General features: G+C 39.6%; 1 protein-coding gene across 1 annotated transcript in view; it reads left to right on the top strand.

Annotated features, from left to right (window-relative positions):
• GLRA1 (glycine receptor alpha 1) overlaps positions 1-25,829 on the top strand; it is a 57,376-nt gene that overhangs the window by 20,783 nt on the left and 10,764 nt on the right. Inside the window, exons 3-6 of the mRNA XM_032239061.1 lie at positions 1,982-2,049; positions 18,516-18,739; positions 23,126-23,208; positions 25,207-25,344. Coding sequence (XP_032094952.1) covers positions 1,982-2,049; positions 18,516-18,739; positions 23,126-23,208; positions 25,207-25,344 — 513 coding nt within the window. The remainder of the gene's footprint in view (positions 1-1,981; positions 2,050-18,515; positions 18,740-23,125; positions 23,209-25,206; positions 25,345-25,829) is intronic.

Here is a 25,829-nt window from a genome sequence, read left to right as displayed (position 1 = left end):
CATGTGATTGTATGGAAAGAAATGGAAATAAACATATATTTTTTTTAAAAAAATGGTAGATTTTTTCTCGTCTCCTCTGCATTTCTATTATTTCTTACGCTTTTGAAATACTGTGTTTTACTGCAAAACAGATCATTCAATAATAATGACCTTCTTCTACTACTTCTTGTTCTCCTCCTCCTCCTCCTCCTCCTCCTCCTCCTCTTCTTTTTCTTCTTCATCATCTTTATCATCTTCTCTTTCTTGGTCTTCCATTAATAGTGATATTGCTTCCTATTCTTTTGTATTTTATTTATTTATTACATTTATATGCTGCCCATCTTGCTATCCAAAGAATGCTATGGGATTCTTTTCTATGCACCAGGCCTGCAGGTGTGAACCAACCCTTCGATTCTATCAAGGAATCCTCAAGGAACCTAGATAATCAGCTGGAGCTGTTTACTGGCAAGCCCTTGAAGCCAGACAGATCTGTGCTCACCCTTTTCCCCTTCATGTTCAGTCAGCCATATCCTGGTCCTGAATATAGATTGATACATTAGCCTGACTGAATGTTGCAGTCTGCCACTGCTATTTGCAAAGATTTATTTATATTTGGGCTAGGTTTGCTGGCTTGCTTAATTCTGTCATCTTTCCAAGGTAGACAGCCAAGAAATAACAGATACTAAAACAAAAAAGGAAATCAAGTGAATCTCGGCACGGCACTTTTCTGATCATTTCAGTTACAAGACATTCAAGCTTCTGACTTGAATTGCCATTTTCTCCTGGGACCTCTTCAGCTTCTGCCCAGCTTGGATGCCCTTTGTTAGTCTTTTATTGGAAAGGACATGTGGGGTTTTCCGAATCCTTTTGTCTACCAGGATTTTGTGATCGAAAGTCAAGGAGCTGAAAGGATTTAAATAAGGTTACTCTGGAGAAATGGGCCCCCATTTACCCATCGAGCCTTCCCGTTTCCCAACAAAAGGTTAGTCTGAAAAAGAAAAAAAAGATCAGTGAATAGGAAGATGCGAACCAGTACATCGTGCTTCATATATCCTGTTGGATCAAATTAAATTCTAATCAGATAGATAAATATATAAGAAAGAATGGGAGTGATGGTAAAGTAAGAAAAATGAAACCACCTGTGCATAACTACTTCTACATAAGGATCTCCCTTAGTCTTTAAATGGAATGCTGGAGACATGTCTCCAAAAACTAGGTGGGAACAATGCAATTAAGCAAGCGGGGCCAAGGGGAAAAAAGCCAGCAACTTTATTCAATTTTAATTAAGTTTAAATACTAGAAGAAAATTCCTGACAGTAAGAGCTGTCAACTCTTGACAGCTAGAGTTGACAGTAGAATAGGCTATCTCATTATATGTTCTGTTACATTGGAGGTCTTCAAATAGAGGTCCATGTCTCCAAAATGCCTTAGTAGATGTTCCCCCGAATTAGCTGACCTTTAAGGTACATCCGACTCTAAAACTCTATGAATCTATGAATCAGAATCAATATTTTTTACACAATTAATCTATTTCTTCTTCTGTCAAATTAAAATCACATCTACCTTCCTCACAACCTAACCTTTTTTATATAGTGTAGCAACTTCCAACTGCATGGTTTCAATGTGGTTCCTATGTCAAATCACCATACAACTAGGTTTGGGTACACAGATTATAAATATGTAGACTTTATGTATAAATAGCCACTGGTGATGCCAAGATGGGAAGCAGAGACTCAGTGATCCTCATCTTCCATGCATTATAAGAAATTGATTGGAAGACATTAGGGAAAGTCTTCGCAAACTACAAAACTGATCTAGTACAAGGAAATAGAAGAATGTTACCAAATGAAAGATTTATTACCATTGCAACTTATACTTGGGCAATGGATTCAGTAAAAGACAACTGTACTTGTCAACTGTACTTTAATTCAACTGTATTAGTCTACTGTTCTTTGATGGATTGATACCCAAGAGATGCTATCGGCCTTTATTTGTTTTACAGGTCCGGCAGTGAATGTAAGCTGCAATATTTTCATCAACAGCTTTGGATCTATTGCAGAAACAACAATGGTAAGTAGAATGAAGCATGTCATCTCTGCAAACTTTCCAAGTCAACATTGACATTTAACTTATAATACCCTTAAGATATGTTACTGGTTCCCTGTTCCCACCTTTTATTTTTTTCCCCTTTGGTCAGCAATGAATTCCAAGCTGGCTGTATTGTTACTGAGAGGTTGACACCAACATTTTTTACTGAAAGTTAAAGGGAATCAACTTGTCCACTCAGCAGCAGATTAAATTGATTTCTGGGTTGCTTCAGAATCTATGTTATTTCACAGATTAGCATTAGAAAACCACTGATTTATAGTTGTGCCCTATAATCTGGTTCTCTAACCAGGCAAAAACAATTTCAAAAAATGCCACAGATTCAGTGTCTTCAATGTGCATTCAAGTTAATACAAACACAGCGAATCCTTTACACTATTTGCTACATATACGATATATACTACAGTACAGGTAGTCTTTGACTTATGACGATATCTGAACCCAATATTTCTGTTACCAATCAAAATATTTTAGTGAATTTTGCCCTATTTTATGATCTTTCTTGCCACAGTTATTACTTGAATTGCTGCAGTTGTTAAGTTAGTAACACGGTTGATAAGTGAATCTGGCTTCCTTTGCTCATCAGAACATTGTAAAAGTGATCACAAGATCCTTGGACACTGCAACCATCATCAACAAGAGTCAGTTTGGATTAGAAGACTTCTGGGTCCCTTTCAATACTTCTACGCTACTCTACTTATTTTATTCTTTGAATCAGGCTGTCTGCCCAGTTCCATTCTTGGTATTTAAAAACAATGATTAAGAACTTAACCTCTTCAAGAATATCACTTTTTGTTTGTTTGTTATTTTTCCCACCTTTCAAGGTGGTGAAGTATCTAAAACTCCTCCTATTCCCTCTCCCTCCCAGTAACAACCCTATAAGGTAATCTGAGGGCAGAGTAAGTGACTGGTCCAAATCACCCAGCTAGCTTTCATGGCTAAGATAAGACTAGAACTCACAGTCTCCCAGTTTCTGCATCAACCACTAAGTGGCTCTCAGTTTTATGGGGTTTTGTCCTCAGTTGTTTTTCTCTCTCTGCTTTTGGGTATTTTATAGATAAATAGAGATAATTCTGACCCCAAATAGCCAAAACTAAAGCACTGCCTCATCTTTTTTTCTGTTGGGAAATTTCTTCAGACAAAAATGGAAACATGCAATTATTAAAATAAAAACCATTGCTCAAGAAATTAGTTGGATCCAACATAATAACTTCCCTGATTTTTTTTATAGTTAGGAATTGATAGCAAAACACAACTCTTTGAGCACATAATACTAGCCCATGTTGTTATAAAAAGTCCTTACCTATATTAAGGAATTTTTATAGGCAGGCTTTTTAGGATATGGCGGGGAGCTAAAGATGATACCCACAGATGATATCCAAATTTTGATTAGATGACCATGGAGATACTGCAATAGTTATGTGAAAAGCGGTCATATGTCACTTTTTTCAATGCCGTTGTAACTTTGCACAGTCACTAAATGAACCATTATAACTTGAGGACTACCTGTATATCAAGTATATACTGATTATAAAGTTCTGTGCCATTATTTCAGCTTGGTAGTGGGACATGATTGTAATGGTTCATATGGTTAATAGATTAGCATTGTGCATCAATTTGGGTGTGGCACATAAAATTCCATGGACCCGTTACTTAAAGTATAAAAGGAAGGCAGAAACCCTAAGTATTTACATTATCGGATCATGAAGCTGATATTATTATCATTTTTAGAAGGAATTCCCACACACACAAACACACACACTTTAAGATTTGTTTTAACTGAAACACAGCTTTTGGTTAAGGAATTATTCATTTTAGCTGCGGAAATAAGGAGCCACGTTGAACTATTTTAGTATTCTGAAAGACTTATTTTGAAGTGGAAAATTGCATTATCAGGTCATTTTTGTAGAAAAACAAAGAGACGGCTTTCTGAGCAGATATAGCCAACAGAGTTTGATGGCTCTACTTTAGTTTTGGGATCACTGTACAAATACTGATCCTCTTGGGTTGAAATTTACACAGTTATTATAATTTCCTTTTTTATTTGGAAAGATTATTAAAATGCCAGTGTTGGGAATTTTAGCTTGCACATAAGACATTAAAGTTGACATTTAAAGATGCTTGAGACCCATCTTTTTGCAGCACAGAAAGTGGTAGGTATTATTACATTACCATGTAAAGGTACAATGAGTTCACCATTACAAAAGGAGAATAATAAATGCTAGATAGAGCACAAAGACTATAACTACAGGAGAGATTATCAGGAAATACAAGAAAGAGAATTCTGGCAAGCAGATCAATATTTCTCAAACATTAGTGAGGATAAGAGGGTAAATTACACGGAAGATACATAGCATTTTTGAGGATGAGGATTCCAATGATACAATTCACAAAACAAGCAACAAAGAAAGGAGTTGGACTCTATGCATCTATCCATATATCTCTATCTAGTTTTTTAAGGGGGGAGATGTATATGAAATGGTGTTGAGCGGCAAAGGTATCTTAACGATCTTAATGTAATCCTATATCAACACACATGTCTCATTCTTTGTATCAAATGGATTGTTGCAATGAATTCTACATGGGGCTTCCCTTGAAAAGCATCTGAAAGCTGCAGGTGGTGCAATATGCAGCAGTAGAGGCAGTTTTGGGTGCACTAGGAGTACGCATGACACATCTCTACTGAGCGAGCTGCATTGGGTACAATATTGGTTATGATCTTTAAAGTTCTTCACAGTATGGACCCAGGTTACTGAGGGACCATTTCATCCCAGTTAGCAATAGCAATACAACTTAGACTTATATACCACTTTACAGCCCTCTCTAATCAGTTTACAGAATCAGCATATTTCCCCCAACAATCTGGCTCCTCCTTTTACCCACCTCGGAAGGATGGAAGGCTGAGTCAACTTTGAGCCTGGTGAGATTCGAACTGCCAAATTGCAATCAGCCGGCAGTCAGCAGAAGTAGCCTGCAGTACTGCATTATAAACACTGCACCACTTCGGCTCTTACAAGTTACATCAACTTGCCCCACCTGGTCAAGCAGAAGGTACTTGTTGCCAACTCCATCAGTGAAAAAAAACATTGACATATAGGGTCTAGGAAGAGGGTCTTCTCTGCTGTTGCCCCTGTCCTATAGAACATCTCCTGCTCCACCCCAAAATAATGTTGCCCCCACTTCGACAGTGGTATCTAAATAATAAACAAAATGTTCTTAGGGACCAATATGTAGATATTTGCTGCTATTCAATTGCTAGATGCCTTGCTCTAACTACCTAAATGGTGATTCTTACTTACTGCACTGTAGTGAATCTCAACTACTAAATCATGCTTTGGAAGATGCAGCTAAGTGCTATCCCTTGTAGTTTGCCATCCCTCCCACGCCTGTTATTATTATCTATTCATCCAACAAATATCACAGTCTTTAGAGTGGGTGTTTTCTGATGATTCAGGTTCTAACTGTGAGTTTAAGAATCATGGAAATTCTTATTACTATTACTACTCAATGTGTGGCACCAAACAAGTGTGTGGGGAAAACCCATTACATTTTGTTAAGGGTAGCTTTCTTGTGTTTTGGCTAATCAATTTAGATATTTGTCACTTGGTAAAAGTCAATTCACCACCACCTAGAAGGGGTTTGAATGGAAGCTGAAGGCAATTGCAAGGGAGGGGAACTCTTGTCTTTACTAATAATTGCAGTGGAAGGAAAGACAACTGAAATCCATTGTGTGTGATCGTTGAGTGCCTGGCTGCCAGAGATGCAAGCTGTTACCATAAGGGAGGCCAAGTAGTTTCATTGCTCAATGGTGCACATGTAATGAATGCCCAATTTGTCCTATACCATGAAAGCTGTGCAAGAAGACACTTAGTGACAGTTCTTATCAAGGAGAACTTTGCATGTAAAACCACCAATTGAGATCCAACACTGCAGACGGAATGCAATCGAACCATTATAAAAGTCATTTTTACTATTGGTCTAGCATTCAGCAACATACACATTTCAAAAATCTTACAAGCACAGATAATAAGATGGTTGTCCTATTGTTCCAAGCAGTTGATACATGCTACTCTACACTCCTGAAAACAATAATATTGGTAGCCAGGCCCATCATGAATTTGGTCAGTCTCCTTTTAAAACTATCATCATCTAATGGCAGTGAATCCTCCAGTTTAATTAAATGTCATTTAGAGGAGCATTCTGAAATATGGTGGGCATGAACACAAAAGAGTAGCCTTTTTTGATGGAATGCCTAAGTTATGGGAAGGAATCTAATGGCACTTTTTCTGGATAATAAAACCATAAACTTTGTAAAGACAAATCTTAATGAGCTTTTAATTTGATAAAAATTTGTTAGTCAGAAATGATGCTGCTAGATACCTTCTGTTTTTGGGCTACTGTACATCAACATGGCTCTCCTCCTCGAATGCCTAAAGACGAGGTCTCTAAAGTCAAGATGGTGTGCTTACCTGTTGATGACTAGGACAGCAAGTAGCAATAAGGCAAGAATGGTAGAACTTGAATAGTATGCAAACAGAGATTATGGGGGATCTTGAGGCTCTAGGATAGTTTGGAAAGTTATAACAAAGAAAATCCCTGAGGAAGGCAATGTGAAACATGCAGTTGCTAGTCACTGAGTACAATTTTCTCACAGTCACTCATGCCATTTGGATTGCTGCAATCTGTTCCACGTGGTCCAGAAACTTCAACTGGTGCAGAATGCATAGTAAAGAGGGCCATTAGGATTGCCCATCTGTTGTGCAAGCTGCTCCAGTTTCTTTCCAGGTGCCATTCAAGGTGCTGGTTATCACTTTTAAGGCCTACATGACACAGGACCAGGTTATCTGTGGTACCATCTTTCCAGAGGTGGATTGCTGCCAGCTTTACTACTGGTTCGCAACCCATGCACCAGATGTGCACTGTGCATGTGTGCACAGTTCAATGCAAATTGTTCTTCACGCATGCACAGAACAATTTACAGTGAACTGTGCATGCACAGTCGCTAAAAACCAAAATGGCGGCAGCCCAGCGGTGGCGAGGGAACCGGTTCGGGGGTGTGGCAGGCCTGGGTCGTTGCTGGTTCTTCACTACTAGTTCAGCCAAACCGGGCCAACCGGGAGTAACCAACCACTGCACCTTTCCCTAAGGACATTTAGCTGTCCTACCAAATCTGATAGGGTTGGCATGCTCCTAGTCCCTTTCCCTAAATATTGCCATCTTATGCGAGCTAGGAAGTATGCTTTTCCCATAGTAGTCTTTGTTCTATGGAACACCCTTCTATCTGAAGTTGGGCAGGCCACCGCCTTCCCAGTCTTCCATAAAACTTTGAAGATCTGGTGTTTCTCTCAAGTGCTAGGATAAAATGAGGTGACTGCACATCAGAAGTTTGTCTTGGCACCAGGTTAAGTTTTTAGTATGTGTAGTTTTTATAGTTTTAGTATGACTTTTGAACTGTTTTAACTTTTGATTAGGAGCTGGCCAGAGCTGGTTGGAAGCTGGTTATAAGATAGTTATAGAAATGTTTTAAATAAACAAATAAATACTCAATAGATGGTTGTTTTTTACCTTACCAAAATGTTCTAAACTTGGGGATAAATATTGGGATCCTGCTATGTTTCTATTATATAAAGTTTAGAACCAGGATGAAAAAGTCATGAATGCAGTATATACAACATGTAAAGAGATGAGTCACATATAATTAGTAATATGCTGTCTGAAATAATAAAAAGACCTTTAACCAATTCAAAGTCAGGAGATAGAAAGCAACTTTTAAAGACCATGCATTGACATTTAGTATCCTCATTCAGCAGTGCCCTTATGAGATCTGTAGATATTATGGATGACTTTGTGATCTATGGATATATTATGGATGACTTCTCTTTAAATAGATTAAAGTCATCCATATTATAACTCTTTAGGGAACTGCGGTACAAATGCTGCTGCTTAAAAGGGTAATAGAGAGAACTAAAGAAAGTAGAGTCTGGATGTAAATTCATTGAAACATCATAGTTAGCCATCATTTAATTTTACAATCAAATACAAAGTTTTATCTGTAAATATGAGATATTGAAAATGTCATATTCCAACATAGGATCAGAAGCCTTACCGTGATTTGGTCTCCCTTGAAGAGTTATTGACATTTTCTTTGCAATGCCTGGTAAATTATTATTGCTTTCTATTCCTCCTGCAGCTGCAAATATATAGGTTGAATTAAAGAGAGGCATGTCCCATCAAATAGTCAAAGTCAACAGAACTCTTGAAAGATAAGCAGCAGTCTTACAAAACCCTGCCACCTTATAGAATCCCAAGCACTGGTTTTTTTCTAGCCTATTTTTTTAACCCTACACTTGTGAGAGAGCATAAATTATTATAGCATGACTTTTGAAAATGTAAAATACAAAGAGACAGCTGGTGTGTAAGAAGGAATTGATTTGGAAAATATTTCTCTGCCAACCAATGTACTAATTTTTGACTCTAAAGCTCAACAATATGCATCATAGGCATACAGTGAGTCTTGTCTGTGTATGCCCTTGTGGTTAAAAGCATACAAAAGAGACAGAAATACCTGTTTCAGCTGTGTCCATCTATTCTTGATTTTTTTTTCCCCCACTGCAGGACAGGTCTAAACTGAAACTGACAGTTTTCAACTAAATTGCAAAGACATTGAGCCTCTGGGTACTGCCAGATTATGATTTTGGACCAGTTTAGATTTGGCATTGGAATTGGCTCATCCAATCATTTCAAGAGCTGAGTTGTCTTTTTTCCTGGCTCTTCGTTAGTTTATTTGAAACAGGATCAAATTTTGTCTTTTCTTCTGCGATGTTTGAGTATATGGGTGGTCTAGCAACCTACTGGTAGGAATTCTTTTCTTTTCTGACTCCTGTGAGCTATTCCATTTTCAGCCAATTACTTGGAAACATATCCATGCATTCTAACAATCTGCAGACCAACTGAGCCTCTGCTGAACAGGAGTGCAGAGAGAACTCTAGTCCACTTCACCTCCATTCTCTACTGCCTACATGCAAATCAATCAGGGATGCATATTAAAATGGAATTCCTGCAGCCTGATGGCATTGTTAAGATTTCATCACGCAATAAATTCTGCTTATTTACCCCGGGTTATGCTATTAGGGGTACCTAGGACTTAAATCTTCATATCTATCGCTATGTATACCTGTCTTTCTATCTATCTCCACCTTATAAATTGCATTTGGGCTTTCTCACTAAAGCACATAGCCAGCCTTGGCTGCCTCTGAACAAATCTGAATAAAGCAATATTTCGATGGAGAACTACCTAGAAATCCTAAGGCGGTAGATTAGATTGGAAAATTTTTAAAAAACTAATAACCCAAAAGAAGAATATGGCAAACTATTTCTATGTTGTTGCCAAGAAAATTGTATATCCCTAATTTGGCAGCAACTTTTCTTATAGCTTTTCATACTATGTATGACTGCTGTTAAAGGACCCTTAATGCTTAAAAAAGATGTAAGAACAACCCAATTTCACAGATTCAATGCGAAAAAAATGAAAGTTTGTTATTGGCTATGTTTAATTAAATTCTTTCTTTTCCATTCCTTATCTTCTCAACTTAAAGCAATATGTTCCCACTTCCATTTAGACCAGTGGTTCCCAACTTGTTTTTGGCCATGCCCCACCTAAGAATCTTTACAATCCTGATTCCCCACCCTACCCCTGGTGACATATACTATCTTGCCAAAAGTATTCGCTCACCCATCCAAATAATCAGAATCAGGTGTTCCAATCACTTCCATGGCCACATGTGTATAAAATCAAGTAGAATCAAGCAGACTTTTTTTACAAACATTTGTGAAAGAATGGGTCGCCTTCAGGAGCTCAGTGAATTCCAGCGTGGAACTGTGATAGGATGCCACCTGTGCAACAAATCCAGTCATGAAATTTCCTCGCTCCTAAATATTCCACAGTCAATTGTCAGCTGTATTATAAGAACGTGGAAATATTTGGGAACGACAGCAACTCAACCACAAAGTGGTAGGCCATGTAAACTCGTCCAACATCAGTGTGTGACCTCACAAATGCGCTTCTGGAAGAATGGTCAAAAATTCCCATAAACACACTCCTTAACCTTGTGGACAGCCTTCCCAGAAGAGTTGAAGCTGTTATAGCTGCAAAGGTGGACCATATTGAACTCTATGGATTAGGAATGGGGTGTCACTTACAGTAAGTTCATATGTAAGTAAAGGCAGGTGAGCAAATACTTTTGGCAATGTAGTGTATAATTCTTGCTTTACTCAAAAAGTGAAGTCTACTAACATGGAGGAAGCCCAAAAGGCCATTACTTTGGTTTAAACAAGGTTCAAATTGCCCACATTAAAAATCAAATTGTCCCCTATGGGCGTGGGCCCCACATTGGGAATCATTGATTTAGACTAAGTTCTCAAAGCGGACAAGCCATTCTTGTGTTATTTCAGTATGCAGCACAATATCATCAACCATTCTGCCTTTATATTGAATTCTGATATAAGTATGTCCAGTACACATTTTTTTTCAATCAGGATGTTACCTCCATTTGATCCACAATCCATTCCTGAAGAAGAAGTCTAAGTTGTCCTTAACTATTTTAGTCAGAAAGAAGTTGTTTCTTCCATATCCCCTTTTATTTTCCAAATCCTTCCAATTTTTCTTGTATCTTTCTATCCTGACTTCTAACTTCTGCAGCTGATTAGTTTTATATATAAGGTTGATCACATTATTAGCTGTCTTCGGCAACAGCCTTTTCCATGAATACAGGATAATGCACTCCACCAACAGCAGAGAACATTTGTAAATCATGGTTGAACCGTGGGGTTCTTTGTGGTCTCTGAGCTTGTTTGTTTGCTTGAGATGTTTCATTACCCAACTAGATAACATCATCAGTGCAAGAGGATTGTTGGGTCCTTCAGAACCAGAGTGTGTCTCAGTTGCCCTGAGACAAAAATTATTTGGCCACTCCACAACAAATTTAAACAAATGGCCAAACTGACCTAGTCTAGCCATCTGTACAAACTCAGGCCATCCCACATTAAGAAAAGTTGTTGATGTTTGATAAGAAAAGAGGAAAACAAAGCTAGGGGAATCCACTAGTCTTTAGTATGTCTTGTACATTATAAATAAGGGCATTTATCAGCATAGTGGTGAAATAAGAGCCATGGTGGCACAGTGGTTAGAATGCAGTACTGCAGGCTACTTCTGCTGACTGCCAGCTGCCAGCAGTTTGGCACTTTGAGTCTCACTGACTCAAGGTTGACTCAATCTTTCATCCTTCCAAGGTGGGTAAAATGAGGACCCAGATTGTTGGGGGCAATATGCTGACTCTATAAACCGCTTAGAGAAGGCTGTAAAAGCACTATGAAGCAGTATATAAGTCCAAGTGCTATCACTATCGCTATAGCGCCTGAGAATTCATAGAGATTATTAGTAGGAGCAGCACATTTTGTATAGGGAGTTTTCTTCTGGCTCAAGGACCAGTTGGTAGCATTTTTATTTAGCTCGAAGGAACAGCCCTATGTCCATCACGATGTCCTGGCATCATTTTTATAATATACATTTATTTCGTGTCTCATATGAAATCAGCACAAGAACAAAACTGACCTGCCAGATCTTCGCAATTATAATTAAATAAGCAAAATAGTATTTTGCTTTGAGGCCATTAGATCAATTACATTGATTTTCACTGACTTCAGCCATCACTGATTTTTACAAACAAAAAAAGTGAGGGTGGGAGATCCATTTATTTAATTTGTTTGGGAAGCTGCTGTCGGCAGAGACTCATGATCCTTTTATTTTCCAAATCCTTCCAATTTTTCTCGTATCTTTCTATCCTGACTTCTAACTTCTGCAGCTGATTAGTTTTATATATAAGGTTGATCACATTATTAGCTGTCTTCAGCAACTGAACCATTATCTCAGAGACATCATACTTTCAGGAAGAAGAAATGACTAATTAACTGGAACATGGAAATGTGAGTTTGGCTCCCCTTGTAAGTAGCAAAGAGTATAATTTTCTTCATGCCCATTCAACTGGAGGTGAGGAGCCATCAGTACGAAGAAATTAGGCAGTGCCACTAGCGCTGTAAAATTGTTCAGAATGAAATGAGACCTCTGAACCTTTATCAGAGATGACGGATATACACTAAATATGAAATTATTTGAGTTTTAAACAAGAACCTTTGTTCTTGTAAACAAGAACCTTTGCAAGGTTCTTGCAAAGGTTCTGTAAACAAGAACCTTTGCATAATGCCTTCCACGTCAATGTAGATCAACATTTCTTCAAAATGTGGATCTACATATTCTTTTTAAAAAATATGATGGTTGCATATTGTAGATCTGTACAGTATTTCACTTCTGGGCTTAACCTGAAGGGAAAATGCCATATCTTAGTTTGCATTAGAAGCATCTTTGTTCAATACTGTATGTCTGGTTATTGCAATTAATAAAGTGTTGATAACAGCCAAATGAAAAGCAAACTGATTCTGGAAATATTTAGAGCTAGTTCTCATGCCCATCACCTCATCATCATCTTTTCCTTGTTTTCAGGATTTTGATCCATTTCCAAGTCTGCCCTGGAGAATCCTTTTCTTAAGCAGTCACGAGGTCCTTTTCCCAATCTGATTTAGTACGCCACAAACTAAACTTAAATGTTTCCCAAATAGACAGTAATTCTAAGGCCCATTGACTTACATAATGACAAAGAAAACAATCAGCAGGTTCTATATTAGTTAGCAATGAGCACACATATCATTGTTTCGATCCACACCTTTCCTTTATTATCAGCTTCTGAGTCACTGTCTCGGGTCCTCCCAAAGAAGAGATGTACTAAACAAAACACATAAATCCTGGTCCTTACAATTAATTTGGTCAAGGGTAGGGGAAATGTTTTACGATCTGGCATTCCTCAAACCCATCAAAAATGCAAATGAAGGAAGGGACTATGAGGTTTTATTGCTTCTTTTTTTGTTTATTAAATGCCACCTGCTTCTTCTCTCCTCTGAGGCTGAGGAGGGAAGGGACAGATGGCAGAAAAAGAGTCCCTGGCCTGACAAAGGAAGCCAAAGATGCCACCCATTGTCCAGAATAAAAGATTTTGGCTTCACCTGGCTTGAAGATGCTCAAGGGAGTTGTAAAGACATGAGATTAAGAAGCAGACATCATTGTCATCAGAGCTGGTGAGACAAGCTCCAATTAAACGATGGAACAAGCCTATAAAATTTGCAGCACTGTCTGGTTTTGCAGTTGGATGGAGGAACCCCATAAACTAGTGAGCTATTTAGTGGTCTCTTAAACAAGCCAATAGCAGTCATTAGGGAGGCATTGCCATGGAACAAAGGGAATGGCCAGATGGGGTTATCAGGCATCTTTGTGACTAAGAAGAAGTTACGATTCTTGTGTCATCCAAATGTTACTTGATTTGTGTTAGGTAAGCTCCCCGTTGGGAAAGCGAGTACGTTCAGAGAAGCGTTGTGAGAGTTGTGTTGGAGAATACACAAACCAGCATACAGAGACACTGCACTTTAAATAGACTTTTACTTTCGTGGAAATAGAGGTATCAGAGTCCATCAAACAGTCCAAGTCATACATGGATAAGACAGTCAGTCATCAATGTCTTTCAGTTAAGGGATAATCCAAATAACATAGTCCATAATCATATAATCAGTCCGGTATTCAAAGTTTGTTAGCAGTTGCAAAACTTACAATAGCTCACAGCACTTTCTAACAGCCAGCTTCCAAAACACTCAGATCAGATCAGGCCAGCATCTAACAAACAGAGAGATAACAGTCATTCTGGCTCCCTCTTATGGCTGATTGAGGAAAACAGCAACCAATCACATTTTACAGTATGATTTTAAAAAACAGGTACAACAATGTTACATGATTTATATATTGCCAACCCAACCGTTAGATTATATTCCTAACAGTTTGTCTCAATTTGTTACTTTAAACAGCTAAATCAGGCTTGGATCTAGATTATACTGGCAAACAAAGTGGTAGGCAGAGAGGAGACATACGTAGATGACCACAGTAGCTGTTCCACTGACAACCAGAAAAAGCAGCATGAGTAAGCACAATGCATAAAGCTATGCTGCTGGTAATTAAGCTCAGCCTACAAACACAAAGTATAGCCAACCACAAGTCAAACAGAGGCAAACAGAGTAACAATTTTCAGGCAGTAAAATATAGCAAAGCGTTCACAGATTTGTACCCAGGTGGGTTGTTTTGCATGTACCATCAAAATCTCCAGCCAAACTTCACTAGAGCTAATTTGGAACTAACATTCTAGGGCAAGGCTTACTGTTCCTAAAGGATCTTCCCTTACAGGTTTTCATATGCTTCTATATCTGGATCAGATTCAGCTGCCGGACATCAGTCCGGCTTCAGGCCCGGTTACAGCACAGAAACCGCTTTGGTCGCATTGACCGATGATCTCTGGAGAGCCAGAGATGGAGGCCATGCGTCCATCCTGGTTCTCCTTGACCTCTCAGCGGCTTTCGATACCATCGACCATGGTATCCTTCTGCGACAACTGCGGGAGGTGGGGGTGGGCGGCACTGTTCTGCAGTGGTTCTCCTCCTACCTCTCGGACAGGTCGCAGTCGGTGTTGGTGGGGGGGCAGAGATCGTCCCCGAGGCCCCTAACTTATGGGGTGCCGCAGGGCTCGGTCTTATCCCCCCTACTATTCAACATATACATGAAACCGCTGGGCGAGATCATTCGGAGGCACGGGATAAAATACCATCAATACGCGGACGATACACAGTTGTATCTGTCCGCCCCGTGCCAACTCAATGAAGCAGTGGACGTGATGAACCGGGGCCTTGAGGCTGTTAAAGACTGGATGAGAGCTAACAAACTGGTACTCAACCCGGAAAAGACCGAGTGGCTGTTGTGTTTTCCTCCCAACAATTTGGCTAATGTTCCATCAATCAGGCTGGGGGGGCAAAATTTATACCCCTCAGACAGGGTCCGCAACTTGGGAGTCCTCCTGGACCCACAGCTGAGTTTCGACCATCACTTGTCAGCTGTGACCAGGGGGGCATTTGCCCAGGTTCGCCTGGTGCGCCAGTTGCGGCCCTACCTGAACCGGGAGGCCCTCACAACAGTCACTTGAGCCCTTGTGATCTCTAGGCTGGAATACTGCAATGTGCTCTACATGGGGCTGCCCTTGAAGAGCATCCGGAGACTTCAGCTAGTCCAGAATGCGGCCGCGCGAGTGATCGTGGGCGCACCGCGGTTCGCCCACATAACACCGATCCTCCGTGAGCTGCGCTGGCTACCTGTTGATCTCCGGGTGCACTTCAAGGTCCTACTTACCATCCATAAAGCGCTCCATGGTAGTGGATCTGGCTATTTGAGAGACCGCCTTCTGCCAATTACCTCCCTGCATCCCATCAGATCGCACAGGGTAGGCCTCCTCCGAATTCCATCCGCCAGTCAGTGCCGACTGGCGACTACGCGGAGGAGAGCCTTCTCAGTTGCAGCTCCGACGCTATGGAACAATCTCCCCGTGGAGATCCGCACCCTCACCACCGTCCAGGCCTTCCGCACGGCCCTCAAGATCTGGCTATCCCGTCAGGCCTGGGGATAGGACCTTACTCTCTCCCCGCCCGAATGCTGAGTGAATGTTGTGCTTTTATTGTTAATTATTTTTTACTCACATTTTCTTTTATGTCTTGTCTTGCACTCCCCTCCCTCATTATTGTAAGCCGCCCTGAGTCCCCTCAGGGAAAAGGGCGGCCTATAAGTGTTCAATAAAACTCATAAAACTCATAAAACTCATCACACAAGAAGGTTTTGGTGTTACTAGCTTACTTCATGGAATCAATGGGAGTCCTCATTTTGCTTTAATCTTGGAGAGGAGCTCATCCACAGAGGCCATGACAAGCTGTGTCTAAATGCTTCTAACAAATGCAACATATTGTTCTACACATTGACCCACCCAAATTCTTTTGAGAATATAATATCCAGCACCCAACATTCAGACACATACTTCCTCTGAGTTCTGAAGTTCGATGTAGATTAAAATTCGGCTTACACATCTTCAGAAAGAGGAAGTGATTTAGAGACAATGTGTAGGTTTTATATGCAGAATTTCATACTCAGAGTTTTTGATACCACTTCTTGGTGCTCTCTGACCTTGGTTGTTTACTTGCAGATGTTTAATTTTCTGACTAGGAGACTGTGGGGTTTGCTTCTGTCAGGTGCAAGAAATAAGGAACCAGAATAGAGTTCAAAATTACTACAAATTCATTTCATGCTACCTATAGACAAGAATCTGAAGTACTAATAGACAAGGCAAATTAGCACCAGATAAGTATCAATGGGCTTCAAGGGGGTCTGGGTTCAGGTCTTTTACAGGGGCATAGATAGTGGTGGTATTTAGCCGGTTTGGGCCAGTTCTGGTGAACCAGTTGTTAAATTGCTGACTGGCCCTGTCCCTTCCTGCCCTACCCCTTCCAGGAATCCCCACATGCCCCATTTTGGCTCCCAGGTAAGTGCAGGGAAGTGTAGTAGGCCCAAAACAGGCCACAGGGGGGCGTGCATCCTCCCCCTGTGGCCCATTTCTTTCTCCCAGGAGGCTGCAGGGAAGCCTACTAGGCCCAAAATGGGGCATGGGAGGGTGGCACCCCCCACCACGGCCTGTTTTTGCTCCCATGGTGGTTGCAGAAGGCCGGGTGATGCCTGTCACACCCCCTGGCTATGCCCACCACCTAGCCGATCATTAGGGCAGAGAACCAGTTGTTAAATTATTTGAATCCCACCACTTCAAAGAGACTTCAAACTAATGAACTAATGTGTTTGACCCCCATCCTCAGGCTCAGCCTGGTCATCTCCTATATCTCTCTGTCTGTACAGAGTAGTTTGTCCAGCAGTGTTGATGGAGGTGGTCTTGATAATTCCTTGAATATGGCATTGTTTTTGTGGTTGATTGTTTCATGTAAGTTCTCACTTATCTGGGTTGTTGGAGAGGATGGATTCTGATCCTTTGTTTCCTTTTTAGCATTTTTTAAAATTATTTCTTTTTATTGGTTTGCAAATGTGGTTTATTTCTGTGTATCTATTGAGGGCTGATTTGTCTGACGCCAAGTTTCCAGGAATTCCAGGAGTTTCCCAGTTAAAACGTTGGTTTCATAAACCATATGGAGCTACCCATACTGTCTTCTGCTGAAACCTCTACTTATTGTTGTTGTCATTTTAAAAAACTGGAAAAGACATCTTCTGAAACACAAAGACTCGTGGCTAATCAGAGTAAATTGTTTATTTATAGTAGGCAGCTTCCCAAAATTTAATGCCATGGGCTTGTCTTCCTCCAAACAGGAATCATGTCTAAAATGATTATTAACAGTGAGTTAACCAAATGCATGGATAGTATTGACCAAAACAGTGTCTCTGAATTGGACTGCCCTGTATTTGTGCACCAGAAGGTATTCACAAGAAAAAGTGGAAGAGAGAATGAGGGAAGACTCTGTCAAAAAGTCAGGATCAGCAGCAGCTTCAAATAGAGTTGGAAAAATTCCAACACGAATATCAACAACCAAAAAATAGACCCCAGTTGAGTTTGGTACAAGTGTAGGGGGAACTCAATGTCACTTTTTGGGAGGAAAGCTTTGTTTATTTCAGGCAAAGCAGAGACATTTCTATTTTGAGAAAAGGCCTCCTGGCTGGGAGGAGAAGAATTTCATTTTCAGTGCTCGCCCATGCTAATCTTTTCTTACAGAAGTTTTGGCCAAGCAGCTAATTCAATTCTGCAAGTCAAGTCATTTCCTTCTTCAGTGACTTACCCTTTTCTTGATTGTAGAAAGTCGAACCCATAGAAAAGATGGGATTAATGGCAACCTTTTCACAAAGCTGTTGTGAAGATGTAAAATTACATGGTAAATTTAAAGCTGCACACTTCAAAGAAATCTTTAGAAATTATTGTACTTAAAAGTCTATTATGCTTAAGGATTCAGTGACATGGTCCTTTCAAGCACCATTGTGCACCTTGAACATGTTATCATTAGTATAATTTTGAAAGAGGATGATTGATCAGTGCGTGGGCCTGAATAATGTTTTCTTCACTTGGATGCACCCCAGAACTGACTTGCCCCAGAATGGCCTGAGCATTTCTGCATGAAGCAGGTGTTATGGACTACAGCTGGTTGCCCCGTGCTGAACCTCTTGGCTATAGAGTTAAAAATAAATATAGTTCTCTGTCAAATATCGCCAGCAGGAAAGCTCACAGAAGAAGAGCATAATCCAATTGGTAGTGAAGATCTAACATGTGTGTGTGAGGAGGGGGTCACTCATTCACTCTAAGCAGTCTTTTGCTATCTTTCATGCTGCACTGAGCTTTGTGGATTACGGTGGGGGGTTTTTTCCCAGAGAGCTTTCTATGGGCATTCACCATCCTTTTGCTTTTCTTTCTTCAATGCAGGATTACAGAGTGAACATTTTCTTGCGGCAGCAATGGAATGATCCCAGGCTGGCTTACAATGAATATCCAGATGATTCCCTAGATTTGGACCCATCCATGTTGGATTCCATCTGGAAACCTGATCTGTTCTTTGCTAATGAGAAAGGAGCTCACTTTCATGAGATCACCACAGATAATAAACTCCTGCGGATCTCCAAAAGCGGCAATGTCCTATACAGTATCAGGTATGTTTCCTTTTAACAGAAGATAACAGAATAACAGAGTTGGAAGGGACCTTGGAGGTCTTCCAGTCTAACCCTCTGTTCAGGCAGGAATCCCTATACCATTTCAGACAAATGGTTGTCCAGTCTCTTCTTAAAAACTTCCAGTGTTGGAACATCCACAATTTTCGGAGTAAGTTGTTCCACTGATTAATCTTTCTAACTGTCAGGAAATTTCTCCTTAGTTCTAGGTTGGTTCTTTGCTTGATTAGTTTCCATCCATTGCTTCTTGTTCTACCCTCAGGTCCTTTGGAGAATAGCTTGACTCCCTGATCTTTGTGGCAATCCCTTAGATATTGTAACACTGCTATCATGTCACCCCTAGTCCTTCTTTTCATTAAACTAGACATGCTCAATTCCAACAACCATTCTTTATATGTTTTACTTCCAGTCCCCTTATCATCTTTGTTGCTATTCTTTGCATCTTTCTAGAGTCTCAAAATCTTTTTCACATTATGGCAACCAAAACTGAATGCCATATTCCAAGTGTGGCCTTATCAAGGCATTCTAAAGTGATATTAACACTTCATGGGATCTTGATTCTATCCCTCTGTTTATGTAGCATAAGACTGTGTTGGCTTTTCTAAATAAGATGTATAGATACTCCTCAACTTATGACCACAACTGAGTCCCAAATTTATGTTGCTAAGTGAAACATTGGTTAAGTAAGTTTTTCCCCATTTTACAACCTTTCTCGTCATAGTTGTTAAGTGAATCACTGCAATTGCTAAGTTAGTAGCAGGTTTGTTAAATGAATCTGGGTTTCCCATTGACTTTGCTTGTCAGAAAGTCACAAAAAGTGATCCCATGACCTTGGGACACTGCAACTGTCATAAATATGAAACAGTTGCCAAGCATCTGAATTTTGATCACCTGACTACTGGGATGTTGCAACTGTCAAAAGTATGATAAATGATCATAAGTCACCTTTTTCAGTGGTGTTGAAAAATTTCAAATCATCATTAAACAAATGATTGTAAGTTGAGGGCTATCTATACAGTCTATCCTGTCCTAAATAAGATGTGGAGTCAAAGCTTGAGGCTCATCATCTGATTTTAAAAGACTAAATATGTTTATTTTTGACATAAACTGCAAACTGGTAGAATAAACTAATTATAATTAGGTTATCAGGTTTTAATTAGTTTAGAGTATCTGCTTGGAAGCAAATTGACATTCTTCTTTACTTCTTTTAATACTTTAAGAGCTATCTCATTTTGTCAGCTCCAAATCCTTTCTCAATAATTGTTCAGTATAATTAAATGCCCTTGACATCAACACAATAATGTGGTATACATGTATTAAAAGTTAGGCAGAGTTGTATATATAGTTATACACTGAAGAATCCACTCCATTCCCTGTACAGAAGGAGGTTTTATAAAGAAATCAGCTATGGAATCAGCATTGGTTTGATCCTGTAAGATACTACTTACATTTACAAAAAAAACTAGTCATATACATATCTACTTAGAAAGAAAAGGCCTGTTAAGTTCAATTCTATTTACCCCTAAATACACATGTGGGATGCGGTGGCTCAATGGCTAAGACACTGAGTTTGTCGATCAGAAAGGTCGGCAGTTTGGCGGTTCAAAACCCTAGTGCCACATAATTGAGTGAGCTCCCATTACTTGTCCCAGCTTCTGCCAACTGAGCAGTTCGAAAACATATAAAAATGCAAGTAGAAAAATAGGAACCACCTTTGGTGGGAAGGTAACAGCATTCTGTGTGCCTTTGGTGTTTAGTCATGCTGGCCACATGACCACGGAGACAGACAGCGCTGGCTTTTCAGCTTTGAAACAGAGATGAGCATCACACCCTAGAGTTGGGAATGACTAGCACATATGTGCAAGGGGAACCTTTATCTTTACACATGTAGAGATTTTTAGCCATAGCCACACTCATCGAGTGCAGATTAATTAGGTCCTTAGTATTACAAAATTCCAAGTATACCCTGTTGCTTTATAACCAACACTTCAGTAAATTGCACTACTAAAATAATCAGCCATGCAAGGCAGATGAAAGACCATTTCTATCCCATACAATAGAAATTCTCTGACAGTCTGGCACAGTTGGAGAATGTATAAATGGATCTTCCCTGCACTGGCCTATTACAGTCTAAAAGATGTTCAAGCTCACTCTCCTTTGTTTCCAGGGGATTTTTTTTTAAAGTAAGAAATGACAAATCACATAATGGAACCAGATAGATCTGGCTTTTTTCCTCCATCATTTCTCAACACAGTAATTTCTGGGTCATTGGATTTCAAATTTATGATATGGGAACTGCAGTAAGTGGACTCATTTTAATTTAGAAATAATCCATTCTCGCTACCTCCAAACCTTACTTTGTCCTTTGCTGAAAGAATGCAATTAGGAACATGTACTTTTCTTGTTACTAGCAGTAAAGAATGTACTGGCACCTTTTTTTTTTATGAACTTGGATTCTGTTTGCATATTCCAGCTTGCTGAAGCCTGGCAGTACAATCCCAGAGTACAAAGGGGTCATTCCCACTGGAACTCCTGGCTCATGTCACAAATGTCCTCCTGGGCCTAAGGAACAAAACAAATAACATTGTAATACAGAAAGAAAAAAAGGAGACAGCTTCAGTTCCAACATCAGACACCAGACAGCATAACACCCACCAAAGCACATAGCCAGAGCTTTGGGAATTTAAAGCTTTAATTTATACAGCCATTTGAAATGTTTTCCAACTAACAAGAGGTAGCTATTAAAGTAACTGCTACCAAAGGTGACCTTCCATGTATTGTTTCACTCAGAAAGGTGAGAGTGAACACATCGATAAGTGTTCTTATATTAAAGCTATCTGAAAATTATACAGTGAAGCAACACTCATATTGGTTGGCGCACTGAAAGATTATAGCAAAGAATGTGTTGGTAGATTTCCCTAATTTTTTTCTCTTAATCCAGCCATTTATCTACCACTTTTTGAAAGCAGAAGATTTGGGAACTATTGGGTTAACAGTTTGTAGAAATACTTCAAACCTTTCACACATTAAGCTGCACCTAGGAATTGGGCCGTGTTCTTGTGATAGAAAACTGATTTTTCCCTTTTCAGCCATACCGTAGTAACCAGTGGTGGGTTTCAAAAATTGTTCAAACCTACTCTGTGGGTGTGGCTTCCTTTGTGGGAGTGGCTTGCCACCCATGTGACCGGATGGGAGTGGCTTGCTGTCCATGTGACCAGATATGAAGATGCCGACGACACTTGTCAGAACCACCTTAAATTACCTCACACACAGCACTGGCATGCATAAGAATATGATGTAAACTTGTTTTTTAAAAGGCATCTTTGGTTTGCGTTAAAATAACTTCAACACACGCAATGTTCTGATTGCACCACAAATGCAGCAGTCATCCTTATCTTTCACAGAGGCACTGAGTTTTATAAATATGAGCATCATAGTGTAGAATAATCATATCCAAGGACCAGTGGTGGGTTTCAAAAATTTTTGGAACCTCTTCTGTAGGTGTGGCTTGCTTTCCGGGTCCACTGGTGGAACCTCTTCTAACTGGTTCAGTAGATTTGACAAACCAGTCCTACCGAATAGGTGCAAACTGGTAGGAACCCACCTCTGGTAGTAACTATGGTTAGTAGAGGGGGACTGTTTTCTAATTATCTAGTGAATGAGAACCCTCTATCACTATTATATTCTAACTTCAATTCTGGCCATTCTGGTCTGATAGGTACTGTATTTTTCAGACTATAAGACACACCGGAGTATAAGATGCACCAAGATTTTCGAAGAGGTAAATTAAAAAAAAACATTTTTGCACTCTGCAGACTCCCCAAATCCTCTGAACTCCCCATTTTTTGTGAAAAACGGGCCATGCATAGGATTTGGGAGGCTTGTAGAGTGCTCCTGGGTGCTGGCGGGGGGTAGAAATGAGCAAAAAATGGTTTTTCACTTGTTTTTGCCCTCCCCAGCCCCCAGGAGCACTTTGCATGCTTCCCAAACCCTCTGCGTGTCCATTTTTGCAAAAAACAGGATGTGCGGGGGCAGGGTTTCAGGAGTCAAAAATGCTTTATTCAGTGTATAAGATGCACCCAGATTTTCTCCCTCTTTTTTGGTGGGAAAAGGTGTGTCTTATACTCCAAAAAATATGGTATTTATTTATGGAAGAGCAAATAAAAATAAAGGAATCATAAGAAATGAGAGCGAAGGTGAAATGGAAACAAGCTATATTCATAATCAGACTAATGTATCTAGATTGGCATATTTCCCTTTCTCCCAGGCCTAAGATTGGCCTACAACTTTTAGCATAACATTGACACTGGCTTGTTATTCCTCAGCTAAAAATGGCTAGAACTAAGTTTCTTTCTCTTCCCTTCACAGAATAACCCTGACTCTGGCTTGTCCCATGGATCTAAAGAACTTCCCTATGGATGTCCAGACGTGTATTATGCAACTAGAGAGCTGTGAGTCTTGATGTTTCTCCTCTAAAAAGTTGCCACTCTACACAGGAGCAAGTATACATGGCACATCATATTTTCAGCTCCTAACCAAATCCCTCAGTTACTGTAGAGAGAGTGGAGGGAAGGAGAAAAAGCATCCAAGCCACTTCTGTCTTCTATGGAACACTAGGGAATGAGGGCAGACAGCACTTAGCAATAGCATTTTAGACTTATATAGTGTTACGGTGTTTTACAGCCCTCTCTAAGCAGTTTACAGAGTCAGTATATTTGCCCCAATAATTTAGGTCCTCCTTTTACCCACCTCAGAAGGATGGAAGGCTGAGTCAACCCTGAGCCTGGTAAGATTTGAACTGCTAAATTGCAGGCGGCCTGCAGTCAATAGAAGTAGCCTGCAGTACTGCATTGATGTGACTCCAAAAGTCTTAGCACAACTTTAGAAGGTTGTTATCAAGTTGTAATATGACAGAAGGAGGAAATTATTGAATGCAGTAAACTCAGTTTTGCTCTGGCCTCATCCATAATTCTTTGCACTGTGGCCTTTGGCATGTCGTTAAAAAGCCAAATATCAGAGAAGCAAGGGATGAGGTAAAATGCATGCGGAATGATTTACGTATATTGGTGGAGTGATACTGAATGTATATATGTAAAATGAATGCAGAACGATTTATGTTGTTTAAATTCTATTAGAAGGGAAAGCTGTTGTTTTATTAATTACTGTTTGAAATTAAGGTTAAGAAAGATTATTTACGCTGTTTAAATCCTATTAGAAGGGAAAGTTTGATTATTCTTCTGTAAAGTAATATTTGAATATGTGGAATGATCCACGCTGCTTACATTTTACTAGAAGGGATTATTTTTGAGCTAGATTGTATATTGATGTCTATACAAATTTGGATAAATGTTTATCTGAATACAAGGTTAAGGAAGAGGAATGGGAGAGTCTACAGGAGGTCGGGGTAAATAACAAAGAAGCAAGAGACGAGAATAAAATATAGATAGAATGACTTATACTATTTAAGCATAGATAAAGATGGGGGGCTGAGCTTAACACAAAGAGTTTCTTTTTTTTCTTTTTTCTTTGTTCTTTTTTTTTCTTTTTTTTTTCTTTTAATATATTACTTTTATTTTTAATCCATACGAACATAAGATACTTTAGATAGAAGGCAGTGCCAGGTGTGGGCCCTGGGAAGTCGGGAGGAGTAGGGATGGGGATTCATGGGGGGTGGGTGGGTGGGTGTTAACATAGTCTCAATAAGAACAAGAATGCACTTATATACGGTTGTTCTTTTTTTTTTCCCCTTTTTTTTTCTCTTTTCTTTCTTTATATTTTTTTTCCTTGGTTTATTTTACTTTTTATCAGATTATAATAAACAACACTTGAATAAAGGAATACACCAAGGAGGGAGGTAGAGGGAAAGAGGAGGGAGGAGTAAGGAAGGAGTAAGGGGAATGTAAGGAGGGCGTGTTGGGAGTAAGGGGAGAAGGAAGGTTTGAGGGGGAAGGGAAGTAGGAGGGGAGCGTTAGAGGGAGGAAAGGAAAGTTGGAGGGGGTAGATGGGGTGTATGGAAGATGGAAGTGTCAGGTGGGGTTGTGAATGATGAGTTGTGTTTTCTTTTTTATTTTATTTTTCTCTTATTTTTATTTTTTTTATTTTTCTTCTTATAGCAAATACCCTATATATAAGTGATTGTAAAATGGAATGTGAAAATGAATAAAATATATTTAAAATTCCAAAAAAAAAAAAAAAAGCCAAATATATCCTTTGTCCTAATAAATATTATATACTCTTGTACATTAGGTAAGGAGAGGATAGAACAAACTGGAGTTGCTGAGTTTATGCATTTTAGTGTGGCTTCACCAGTCTATGTATACAGTTCCAGTAGCTTGTGGTTTTAGTAAAAACTAACCCATACTTCTACTGTTAATCTTGTCACTCACTGATCTGCAGTGACCATCCATTCTAATGAATGCTGATTTCCTTTCCTGCTTTGGCCTCCACAGTTGGTTATACAATGAATGATCTGATATTTGAGTGGCAAGAGAAAGGAGCTGTGCAAGTTGCTGACGGATTAACCCTGCCACAATTCATCCTGAAGGAAGAAAAGGACTTGCGCTACTGCACAAAACATTACAACACAGGTTAGTGACGACAGATCCACATTAAGCATTTCTCCGTGGAAATTATCAAGACGGGCAAGATTCTCATTCAGTCTTTTCAACCAGCCATCTACCATTGAGTTAGCAATGCCTCTAATGCAGCACTGCTACAGCTGGCTGATACATTACACAGAGGTAGTTTTTTCTTCTGAATAGACTACCTTTTTCGGGTAAATTCTAAGGAGTTTAGATTTGTCTGTTTCATTTCTTAAATATGTTAGGTCTATAGTATGCTTAGAGTTTTTTCACCCTTGGGCTATTCAGCTCCATTACTCTGTATGTGTTTGTGTGTGTGTGTGTTCTGCAAAAATATTCTCTTATTGATAATAGTAATAGCACTTAGACTGCTTCACAGTGCTTTACAGCCCTCTCTAAGTGTTTTACAGCATCAGCATATTGCCCCCAACAATATCTGGGTCCTCATTTTACTGACCTTGGAAGGACGAAAAGCTGAGTCAACCTTGAGC

The sequence above is a fragment of the Thamnophis elegans genome, chromosome 2, assembly GCF_009769535.1.
Source record: "Thamnophis elegans isolate rThaEle1 chromosome 2, rThaEle1.pri, whole genome shotgun sequence".
Lineage (NCBI taxonomy): Eukaryota > Metazoa > Chordata > Lepidosauria > Squamata > Colubridae > Thamnophis > Thamnophis elegans.
Note: the sequence above shows the minus strand (reverse complement) of the source record. Positions and strands in the feature narration are given on the sequence as shown.